Source organism: Cricetulus griseus (assembly GCF_003668045.3).
Source record: "Cricetulus griseus strain 17A/GY chromosome 1 unlocalized genomic scaffold, alternate assembly CriGri-PICRH-1.0 chr1_1, whole genome shotgun sequence".
In the NCBI taxonomy this organism is placed as follows: domain Eukaryota; kingdom Metazoa; phylum Chordata; class Mammalia; order Rodentia; family Cricetidae; genus Cricetulus; species Cricetulus griseus.
The window spans coordinates 77,524,153-77,536,367 of NW_023276807.1; the positions used below are offsets into that span (position 1 = coordinate 77,524,153).

Genomic DNA, 12,215 nt, shown 5'->3' on the forward strand with positions numbered 1-12,215 from the left:
TAGAGTCAGGAAACCCCTCCCTTACCAACATACATCAGTAGGAATACAGGAAAGAAAATAAAAGCAAAGACGGAAATGAACTTTTATTTCTGAAGTCTAAGGAATGGGGTTTCAGAAGGAACAGTGCAAGGTGGTGAAAGTGCCCAGGGCAGGGGACAGTCATGGCTGCCACATGACCAAATCATGTAGAATTCCTGGCTACTTCTTACCCCAAGAAGGGACAATGACTCTAGAAAATTCTGTCACATCTTCCTAACACCTTTCCCTCTTGAAACAGTGTTCTAGGAGATGAAGTCATTGGAATCTGGCCACGAAATGCAGACAAGGCTGATGTCAACTGTGCATGTGTGACCCATGCTGGCTTGAACATTGTCACAGGAGATGATTTTGGGCTAGTGAAGCTCTTTGATTTTCCATGCACAGAAAAATTTGTGAGTCTTCCCAAGTAGCCCCTGATCTGCCTCCAGGCCCTGCTCCTTCCTGTGTAGTCTGAAACACCTGCACATATATACGACCATCAGAGTTGTCATGGAACCAGCCCTGGAGATTTGGGTAGTGTCATGTCCCTCTGGAGATACAGTCCTAGAAACTAGATAGATGGTGGGTGGACAAAATGGCCACAAGGGCAAGAATGAGACAGGGAAATCACAAAAGGCTGGTTGGCAGATGTACCCTAGAAGTGGTGTGGTTACAGTTGACAGAAGAGCAGTCTGTAGCCCTAAGAGGGAGACTGCAAGGCACAGCAGGCACCCTTCCCATCAACTCCTTGTCTAGACAGAGCTCAGGAGTTTCTGGGAGCAGGGCAGCTAGTGGATCTATAACTTGACTAGTTACTGGAAACAACAGGCACTCAGCTGCTTCCATTTGCTTTTCCTCACAGGCCAAGCATAAACGTTACTTTGGCCACTCAGCTCATGTGACAAATATCCGCTTTTCTTATGATGACAAGTATGTGGTCAGCACTGGAGGAGACGACTGCAGGTACCCCGATTACTTTGGCTGGCTCAAGCCTGATTGTCTCTGTCTAGTTCAGGTATCCTGTGGGTCAGGCTTTGCTGGGGCCCAGGAAGGGTCTGGTGTGAGACAGTAAAAAGGAAATCACGTGAGTTCTTAGGGAAAAATAAGATCTCATTATATTCTGTTGTTGGGGTTCTCAACAAATTTTGACAGACCTGTGTCCCTATTAATGTTGATCTGGGATTATTGAGCTCATGTCATGTGATAGCTATTCTGAACACTGCTGGGAGGGACAAAATGGCAAGAAATCTAGAATGGCTAACTACAGTAGAAACAATCACTGAGGATAATCAGTTTAAAATCAACCTCCATCCATGTGTCCTTTAGAATTACTAGTCTGTGCTAGTGTCTTTTAGATGTATCATAATAGCCAAGAGACATAAAGATATTAATACTAAGCCTTGTGAAACTAAAAACAGCTGAGGCAGGTGCTGCCCCCTAAGCTGACAGGAGGAACGGCAGATGGTTGGGTCTAGGGCTAGTCAGTAACACATCTTTACTAGATGTTTGCAGGGACAGCCAAAGCAGCTTTTGACCTCATGGTGAAGTGAGCAGGTTATTCTGCATGAAGCATGGCTGAGAAGCCACTGTTTTGGAAGAAACCCTTCCAATCTGACCCACAGGTCTGTAGCCTCTCATTTCTGAGGTAGAATAGGGTCTCCTGGCATGGATTTCCTGGACAGGACCAGGTCACTGTATCATAACTCAATTTTGATATATTGAAAGGCTTTATTACAAACATGGTTTCTGTTTAATAAAAACTCAGGGGGAGGAGACAAAGAAAAACATGGCTGGTAAGATAAAGGTGTTTGCTGCCAAGCCTGATGAAGTGAGTTCAATCCCAAGTGATCCAAATGGAGAGAATCTACCCCTGAAAACTGTCCTGACTTCCACACACATGCTATAGTGCTTGCACATGCACTAAATTAATTTTAAAACACTGAAAATAAATGTTGCCACCTTTAGTGGTCTAAGTTGTAGGAGAGGCACTTATAAAGAACACAGTGCATTGTGATGGCCTGCCTGCAGAGTCTAGCCACCATGACATCTATTGTAGGTACGATGCTTGGGATAGACTGACACCAGTTCTTTTGGAATATTAACACTCATTCAAAACAATACCAGCCAAATAGAACAAGCTGGGACTATGAGACCTAACTGAACCAGGCACCCCAGTGCAGGAAATACAAGGTGACTTGTTTACTAAACAAGACTTACAGTAACCTAAAAACGTAGGTTTTCAGATACAGGTGTATACCAAATAAAAAGGGCTTCATTTAAATGGCACCGACAAAACCTCTTCAATACTAACAGGACAGATAGTGTGAAGTCAGGCTGCCAAAAGTCCCCAGAGACTTTATTCTGCACAAATGCTCAAGGCAGCAAAAAGAAGTGAAAGCAAACACAAAGAACTCTAAAAAAGAGCCATAAGCTGGACATGGTGGCTCATACCTGTAATTCTCAGACTACATAGTGAAACCCAAACCAAATCTTAAACCAGAGAGAGAGAGAGAGAGAGAGAGAGAGAGAGAGAGAGAGAGAGAGAGAGAGAGAGAGAGAGAGAATGATAACCAGGAAGGGAGACTACATTTTGAAATCTTGATCATTTGGTAAGACTGTGTTTGGATACCTGGCAAAATTTTAGAAACTGGCCACACAAAAATGTCTGGTCTGGTCTGCTTTTCAGTGTATTTGTGTGGCGATGTCTGTAAACACCAGAACCTCGTGCACTACACTGCTTTCCCCCAGCTACTTCCAGGCAATGCAAAGGTGCCTGCTCAACACTAACTGTGGGACACACAAGCTCTGAATGCCATTGAGGTTGTAGGACTGTCCCACAATATGAACTTTGCAAGACGGTGATGCCAAGAAAGAAGATAAAGTACTACAATATTAAGACTGTTTGCCTCTGGAGACTAAAACCTATACTTATTAGTAACACTAACAACAAAATCCTGATGATGTAGCCCACTGACAAAAGTTACAGCCTCAGTTACTCTAACCAATATGTAGCTTTTAATTTGCATTAAGACTTTTACAAAGGTGTTTTGCTATTCTTTTTCTATATATTTCAAGAATGTTCACTGGACATGACAGTGTAAGTTGGAAGCACTGAAGTACAGAAATAGACAGCCTGTTTGCCACATTTAGCTTTCAAAACCAAATGAGCCATGTATAAACAAGTTTAAAAACTTAATTTTTTAAAGTTTCATTTGCAGTTTTATATCCATTAAGTGCCTTGAAAGTTCCCAGCTGTGTGGGCTGTTGCCTCACCTCCCACAATGTCTCCTTTCTACACATGGTGCTAAAACTTCAAAACTGAGGAGGGCTATGGGATTAGCAGGCTCCATCACTTGTTCTGTGTGTATGTCTAGGGTTTCTAAAGGCATCAGTTACCTGCTTAGACAAAGTGGTTATGAGGAAGGTGAGCAACAGAGGAACTCCAATTCTGTGAGAAGTAGCAATGGATTTTATGTTAGTGCCAAATCCACAACCTAACCTAAATCCTTCAGACAAAACAACTTCTACAAGATGTAAAAGGGGGGGAATCTACAGTATGTCTAAATGAGTGAGCTGATTTGTCTTGCTTAAAAGGCTGTGTTTGGTTTATACCCTTGGGTAGGGCTGGCTTGGCTCCACTGGTTTCAGATAATCAATGCAGGCTAAATCTAAATTTAAAAAAAATCTCTCAAAGATGTACTTGAATTTCTTCAGTCAGTTGTAGGACAGAATGTGACTTGGACAATATTACCTTAAAGTTCCTCAGTTCCCTTATACAGAGGACACTCACTGGAAGAAGGCTGGCAGGGATGAGGCCACTGAGTACACATGCCAGAGTCCTTCCGGTCTGTGCACTAAAATTCTGTACCTTGAGTTCCTAGCTATCTGCAGTTGTCAATTTATAGAAAGGATAAAATGAAGTATTTTCAGTTGAAGAATAGATTTCTAACATTTACCACAGAAGTGCTTCAGCATTCTAAAAGGATTAGACTACTCATTAAGCTACTTTACATGCCAATTTATTAATGCCTTACATTAATCCACTAGTAGGTTGTTGGACCCCCAGTAGAGTCCCTATGCAGTCCTAATTCTGTTTCCTGTAACTGGTGATGCTGAGTGATGACCATGTCTGCCTATCTTGCACTACTGTGTTTTCATTCTGACCAGATCTTGCATTTAAATAACCATGTGGATGGACACCTGATTAATCAGTGGTATATGTACAAGTACATGTATATTTGACGAGCAATAGTGTGTGTTATAAAGACTTTTGAAAGTCTCATTTGTAAAGTTTATGTGGTATTTTATGTATATTCATAAATCTTGCACTATATTCTGTTAAAATATTGGTGCATGAGTTTATTTTCAGTCAAAGTATAAAAATTTAAAATCTTTTGTTATGGGTCAAATAAATTTCACTATGTAAATATGTTCTTTGTTCTTTAGCTGTTTCATGAACCTTTCTAAAAGCATATCACCATTCATTCATTCTAGACAGCCTATCACTGTTTTGCTGTACATTCATGAAACAAAAACACTAAACACATACATTAAATACATTAAGTCTATAAGCTTTATTGAAACTTTTGCTTTTACAGTTCACAATGCATTCCACAGATAATTCATTACAGCTTAAACCACAATGGCATAAGTCTTCATTTTATGATTTCTTGCATAACTATGTTTGATAACTGCAAACATATGGAAGTATTAAATTCAGTCCATAGAATCAGAGTCTGTAACACAATTAACTATACAGTAAGTCTTTGCAATGATGTTTATGCTGGAGTTCTGTGTTGTTTCCTTAAAGACAGATGGTAGTGCTCCTAGAAATATATTCTCTTCCTAGCTTATGTGCTTGAGAGACTATACTGTATAATCAATGACTCAGAGGTCAAGTACTGTGGGGAAGCTGGAAGGTAAAGATCTAAGCTTTGTGAAACACTATATATAGATTATGTCTATATTTACTTATATTGGCAATATAACAGTAAGTTCACAATACACCTAGAACATACCATAAAGACAGCGTTTTCATTCCTGCTTTAGTAGTATGATCTCGTCTAAACATTTCATTCAGAAAAGTCTGCATCAATTTACACCAACCAAACACAGTACACTGTGAAAAGTTTTTTTTTTTTTTTTTTTTCAGCTTCACCTTTTTGCAATTTCCCAAATACAGCAAAACTACCTGCAATTAAATATACTGCTTTCTCGGCTCACTTAATTCACCAGTGCCTCATACAGGAAAAACAAGTATGATTACAATTTAAATCCATACACAGCAGCTTACAATACTTAAGATGATAAACACAGGAAGTCAAGACAGGTAATTTTTCCTCAAATAGTGCACTGCTAAAAATGAAGAGCTGAAGCTGCACCGCCGCCAAGGGCTCACCCCTGACCCTCCCACCCCCGTTATCAAATGAGTGTCCCCTTTAAAGATGAACTCCTACTGTTTGGGGCTTTTTCATTCTGCTTTGCGCTTCAATCCAGGGATTTTTGCTTGGATTCTACAAATAAAGAAAAATGTCAATTTTTGTTTGTTCCCTGCTTCTTTAAAACATGCTACACTGTATATTATTGAGAGAATTCTAAAGCTACCAAAATGCAACTATAATTTTTCCACCTTTGTCTCACATTATAGGTGTCAACATTGTCTTTAGAAAAAGAAAGGGAGGGAGGGAGGGAGGGAGGGGGGGGAGAGAGAGAGAGAGAGAGAGAGAGAGAGAGAGAGAGAGAGAGAGAGAGAGAGAGAGAGAGAGCACACACAGAAGTAATGCTGGCACTTAGGAGCATTCTGCCAATGCCGAAGTGACTTGGGTGTGCAAAAAATGCCACCCTTACCCTTGGTAAAGAAGTTTCAGGGTGTACTTACTTAGCCATGGCCTCTTTAACACTCTTATTTGCAAGTCCTAGATAATGATCTATCTGCACCTAAGAAAGAGGATAAAAGCATTACAAAGTTACCATTGACAAAGACTATTACTCCATACCAACAAATTAAAGGCTTAAGACCAGGTCTGGAAACTGGATCTTTTGTGAGTCCTTTAGAGTAGTAACAGTGAGCTTTATGTTCTGCAGTTGACAGTTAAGAAATTACCTGGTGTCGTTCATAAATAACAGGAATACTGAAGAGTGAAATCAGAGCTGAAAAAGCAAATAACACAACTTTTTAAAAAAAGGACCCGCTTCATTCAGGGAGTAAATATTAAACTATCAAGCCAACAGTAATCAAGATAACTAGGCAGTGCCCCTAGGGTCTGCGTAAATGCTCACACTACACTGCAGATGTGGAGGACAGGAGCAGCTGAGGAGCTATGAGCACTCAAATCAGATAACACAAATTTTACAGAGTACATGTGCCCCACTTAAACTCAGGAGTGCACCATTGGGTGAGGTGGGCCTGTCAGTGTTAGCTGGAACAGTCCTCAGGAACTAATATAGCATTTCAATAAACCAGTATCAGCTACTTAAAGATTTCTTTTTTTCCTACAATAAAGATATTCTCTACCAAAATGTCTCTTAAGTGCTTTTCAATCTTTTTGTAGACTTACCTAAAATCAGCAGTGTCAGACCATTGAACAAGGCACCAACATAAGTAAACACCCACATCAATACTGCAAACTGTAAGCAAACAAGAGCCCATGATAAGCAAAATTCAAGTAAGCCCCCCCCCCAAATTATCTATCTAAATGCCAATCTGACGGGGAATAGACCTTAAAGTCATATAAATATTCATTTAGACTGTTATCGGTCTTAATTCAGAATCCTAATTAGACCATAATTTGGATTTGATTCATTTTCCTTGGAATACCTGATAGAGTAAAACTGTTTTCAAGACCAGAAAACACGGGAAAGGGACACCCCATCCCCACTCCCACCCCCACCCCCGCAGCTCTAGTCACTGACTAGCTTTTCAAAGTGAGGAACAAGAAAACACTATGAAAATTAACTACTGACATGCTGAAGATGCTTGAGAAAATACACAAATTGAGTAATTCAGGTAGCAAAAATAGCAGAGATGTGATAAGTAATGGAGCATGGTGTGCTAAGTTTCAGGTGTTTAAAGATCAAAATTAAAATGGGGGGTCCCAAACTTTTACACTACTGTCTAATGTAATTAATGTGCATATTAGTTAATATTATTGACCACTATTTCTTTAACTGCCTTTACTTACCAAACAAAGTGCTGGACACAACAAACTCATTTATCCTTCTTAACTTTATCACCTCAGAACACAGACACTGAAGCATAGAAAAGTTAGTAAGTTGCTTTGTGTCCAACTACAGCAATACAGGTTTCACTGTTTCCTTCAGGGGCCAGAGAGTATAATAAACTATACTTTAATAATCTGGCTCATTTGAGATTTAAAAAATAAAATAGCAAATGAAGTAGTCTGTAAAGTCTTTGCTTCTAAAACACAATTTCATTTTGAGACCACACACACACTTATGAATGGCTCAAAAAGATTATGTTTTCTTTCATTTCTAAAACTTGTGATATAACAGCTCACTGACATGTTCAAAGCAGTTGTTCAAGACAAGCACAAAACTAAATTCAACACTCATGATCAGCACTTAGGTAACCACAAAGAAAGGTGGGTTCTCTAAAGAGCACATTTCTGTTTTAATACATTGATGATAACACAGGATACAAGAAAGAATGTATCCTTTCCTCTGTCTTTAGCTTCCACTTCATGGTGCAAACTGAACATGCTCAGAGACATTCCCAACCAGGTAACTCCCTGCTTTCCTTGACTCCACTCCTGCAGGTAATAAATCCCTCTCTACTTGTTTAAGTCATAAAGAGGAAAACCCCTACAATGCCCTAATGCAAAACTTTTTTCTGTGCCCAGCAACTTGTTGTGACTGATTGAAGATATGAAAAACATATTGCCATGATACTACGATCTATGGTGACTTTAAAATTTTTTATTTTATGTGTATGAGTGTTTTGCTCATGGCAGGTGTCGGATCCCCTGTAACTGGAGTTATAGACAGTTGTGAGCTGCCACAGGGGTGCTGGAACTTGAACTTGGGTCCTCTGCCAGGGTTCTTAACCACTGAGCCATCTCTCCAGTCCTATGGTGATTATTTAGATATGTAACAACAGTACTGATGAGAAGAGTAGCTAGTAAGCCCCTCCATCAACTAAAGCTGGATCAGCAACTTTCCACACAATAAACATTTTAGGGTTTATGGGCCCCATAGGGTCTCCATCTTGTTTTTTGCTAGTGTGCAACTTTTAAAAAATGGACACCACTACTCGTGGATCCCAGGCTGTGAAAATTTTTCTAGCAACTGGTTTCAACAGAAAACCAGTAAATGCACTTAGAAACAAGAACAGTCTCCATAACAGTGGCCAGAGAGAGAGAGTGAAAGGGAAGAAGTCTGCAGTTCCCCTTTGTCGAAACAGAAGCAGAACCCCAATGAGACAGCCGGCCTCCCTCCATTCGGCTGAGAGCCCAGAGACCACATTCAGGCAAATTTAGGACAGCAGCTGAGGGCAGGGTGGAAGCAGCCTAGGGCTAGGCCACAGAGAAGGTGGTCAGGAGTCCAAGAACCAACCCTTCTAGGTGACATCACTACGGGGGAATCAATGGGCCAAGAACTCTGTAAATGGGACATCTTCACTGTAGAGAAGTGTCCTCCAAGCTCTAGAAGTTGGCAGAGCTGATGAAGGAAGGGGCAGTGGACAACATCCCAAGCACAATTCTGCTTACACAGGAGGCCGCAGTGCTTAAGAGCATGCTTCATGCAGAGCAGATGCCAGCACAGCATCAGGTTACCCCTCAACACGTTGTTGAGCCTCCATGGGTCAGACATGTTAGTAGGCATGGCAAACTGAAAACCACATTGTGCCTCTTTCACTACTTGTTCCCTACTCTTGATCTAAAGACTATCTTTTTCCATGTACTCAACAAAATGTCTGAATGCTAACTATGAGTGGCATCCAAACTCTCACAAGCACACTTACTACAGATTAAAAGATCTTTGAATGACTACAACCACCATTAATTCTACAAAGAGCAACACTCTAATATCCAAGTCAAAAAATGCCAGGCCACTCATAACTGAAATTCAAGCTTGAAATTCTTCCCACTTTCAGCCACTGTTGCAGAACCTCTGTACAAAGGTTTGAAGGATGACTCTCTTAGCACATCTTTCCCCTTTCAGAGTTTCATAGCTTCCAGAAACTAAATATGTGCAAAAGTTATAGGAGAGCCACAGAGCTATTTTCAGTCATCACTGAATAAAAGTCTACGGGGAAAGAGTCAACATTCCACATTTAGAAAACACTGCTTTGGTGACAGATGCCCTTAACCATGGCAGAATGCACACAGCTGCCCACGTTAAGCTGCCCTATAGTCACTTCACAAGACTGTACTCTAAGCACAAAGGAGAGCAGTTCAAGATTCCACACTGTCCAAAAAGTTCAAATGGTACTTGCCTCAAAGGACATTCTTAAAAGACAGACTATTCTGACAGACAGAAGCTTATTAACATCAAATATCTTTGACGCCAGGAAAGTAACATACACAAGGCAAGTAATGACTGAGGTAATCAGACACAAGCATCTCCTTCTTATGGGGGTGGGTGGGAGGTAGTCTTCAAAACCCAGCCCCCCATACTGCAGCCATTCATGTATTCTAGGCCAATACAACCATATCTTCTTATTCTAAGGAGGAAAACAAATTTATATGTTTTGTACTATCATAGAAGTTTTAAATGTTATTATCACCAAACAAAAACACTGACGTTTCCAGAAAATACATGATCAAGAGTCAGACGCCAGGCTGGAGAAATGGCTCAGGGGTTAAAAGCAGCTATTTCAAAGGACCTGTGTTCAATTCCCAGCACCCACATGGCAGCTCACAACAGTCCATAACTTCAGGATCCAACACTCTCATACAGACACAAATACAGAAAAAAACATCAATACACTTATGTATGAATGAATGAATAAATAATAAATAGGAAACAGGGAGGAAGGAAACAAAGATGAAAGAAAAAGAAAGAAAGAAAGAAAGACAGGCGTTGGTGGCTCATACCTTTAATCCCAGCACTTAGGAGGCAGAGGCAGGTGGATGGATCTCTGTGAGTTTGAGACTAGACTGGTCTACAAGAGCTAGTTCCAGGACAGCCTCCAAAGCTGCAGAGAAACCTTGTCTCAAAAAATAAAACAAAACAAAACAAAAAAAAGATGCTGTAAGAATGAGCACTGAGTAAGGAAGAAAACATGGGAAATAAAGGCCCTTCATCCCAGGTCTGATTTGTCTATCCAGAAGACTTCAGACATCACTGAGGCTGTACATTTTCTTTTCAAAAGATGTCAAAGATGGTAAATACACTTACTGCTTACCTGAAGCCAAAACGATATACCTTTCAATTTCTAGCACTCCCTAAACAAACCTACTCACAAAGCCACCTGGTTTACAAGAGAAAATTCTGTGACTTTTAACTGTTGTGAAGCACAATGTTTAAGAGGGAGAGGATGGGGAGATAACCCAGTGGTTCAAAAGCTAATAGAGCACATGTCAGCCTTGGAAGGTCATGTGCACGTGTGCACACACACACACTACACGACTGAATAACAAAAACACAAGGTTGGGGAGTGTTGTGCTGGCAGCCTTTAGAGATGTAACTGTCCCTTGAGAAGCCAGCATATGTTCTTTGGCATGCTTTATTTTTTCCTTGAGAACGTTTCTATTTTTCTTTTTTTAAGATTTAAAAATTTATTTGTGTAGATGTGTACTCATGTGTGAACCATGTTTGTCTGTGTACCGTGAGTGTGTGCCACGTGTGTGCAGGTGCCCACAGAGGCTAAAAGGATGAACCCTGTAGAGATGCAGTTCCAGGCGTGCGCCACCACCACCCGGTTACAAAAAAATCTTTTAAAACACTGAAAATTATTTATCCTTTCTAAAAACAATTTAACCCATTTTCTTGAATGACCTTGATTATTTCTACATTTTCCTTCTAATTTTTTCTGCAAGGCAAAGAAACATATGAGGAAACTGTTGAGATGTATGTGTTGACACAGCCACGTAAGAGCTTTTTAATGTTCTTTAGGATCAGTTACTCTTGGAGTGCAGGACCCCTGCACTGGGAAAGTTAAGATCATATCCTTAAACATACACCAGGCAACTGCAGCTAGAACCATTTTTCCCACTGAAAGTCACAGATCCACTATCATACAAAGTCTAGTCTTTACTACCCAAAGCCATGCTACAGAAACATGTAAGAACCCATTGACAATGCCAGCTCTTAGTCCCTATTAAATAACAATTTCTTGGATTTGCTGTTTCAAAGGGCAGGATTCCCTTATTTTGGAGATGGTGGTGCAGTCTGGTCAGGTGGTTCTCTGGCTTCATCCTTCTCACTACCCAAGAGTCCTGGAAACTTCGAAGCTAGCTACTCAGTACAAATATAGCAAATAGCAATAAAATAAAATGAGGCAGTGTGAGACCCAAAATTACATTTTAAGTTTTAATTACTATGCCTAAGAGATCCATGAAACAAAAAGGAATTCCGGAAACGCTGGGGTTTATGGGAGATAACAAGCCACAGGTTTTCACTCCCTTAACAAGTTTGTTTAACCCATCTGCATTGCATGTGCTTGGTCATGTGTGGATGGGAGGTACGTGGACAGGAAATATGTCAGGATGTACCCTTGTCCCTGATTGGACCTCATGGGAAATGTGATCAATTATGGGTTCTTTCTTTTTAAGATCCTGCAAAAACATGACTTGGGGTCATTTCCTGGGAACCTGGGCCTGGAACTAACCAGAATTTAATTAAATCTTGCTTAAAATTTGGCTTTAAACTACGGTAGTGGTCTTATTCTCAACTGGTGGGATTAACAGTAGACGGTAAGGACTGACACCAGAGACTGTCCTTTGACCACAAGCACATGTTCACAGTGATACACATGCAAGATAGGAACTTTCTATTAAAGCTTCAAGCTTCCCTCTAGGGATGCCAAAGATGACACCTGCAGGTATGATATGCTTCTTTTAAAACTAGAGGTAGGGACTGAGTTTTATAGCTAGTGGCATAACTTTCTAAAATAGCTATCCTCCATTCAGTGTGCCCAGAGAAATTAAACCACAACTTCTGGAGTGAAACATATAAAATATACTTGTCACATGACTCCAGAGTGTGTCTATGACTGAAAACTCCTTTTAAAACAA

At 40.4% G+C, this 12,215-nt stretch overlaps 2 protein-coding genes across 10 annotated transcripts in view; one reads left to right on the forward strand and one right to left on the reverse strand.

Moving 5' to 3' along the window:
• The window catches only part of Eml6 (EMAP like 6), a 252,483-nt gene extending 247,288 nt beyond the window's left edge, over nt 1-5,195 (forward strand). For all 4 annotated transcript variants that reach the window (XM_035452556.1, XM_035452555.1, XM_027387940.2 and 1 more), the window contains 3 exons: nt 278-431; nt 881-981; nt 2,705-5,195. In XM_035452556.1, coding sequence (XP_035308447.1) covers nt 278-431; nt 881-981; nt 2,705-2,729 — 280 coding nt within the window. In that variant the 3' untranslated portion in view covers nt 2,730-5,195. The remainder of the gene's footprint in view (nt 1-277; nt 432-880; nt 982-2,704) is intronic.
• The window catches only part of Rtn4 (reticulon 4), a 52,049-nt gene continuing 44,407 nt past the window's right edge, over nt 4,574-12,215 (reverse strand). For all 6 annotated transcript variants that reach the window (XM_027387944.2, XM_027387943.2, XM_027387945.2 and 3 more), the window contains 4 exons: nt 6,576-6,645; nt 6,122-6,168; nt 5,897-5,955; nt 4,574-5,531 (listed from right to left, as the gene is read on the reverse strand). In XM_027387944.2, coding sequence (XP_027243745.1) covers nt 5,489-5,531; nt 5,897-5,955; nt 6,122-6,168; nt 6,576-6,645 — 219 coding nt within the window. In that variant the 3' untranslated portion in view covers nt 4,574-5,488. The remainder of the gene's footprint in view (nt 5,532-5,896; nt 5,956-6,121; nt 6,169-6,575; nt 6,646-12,215) is intronic.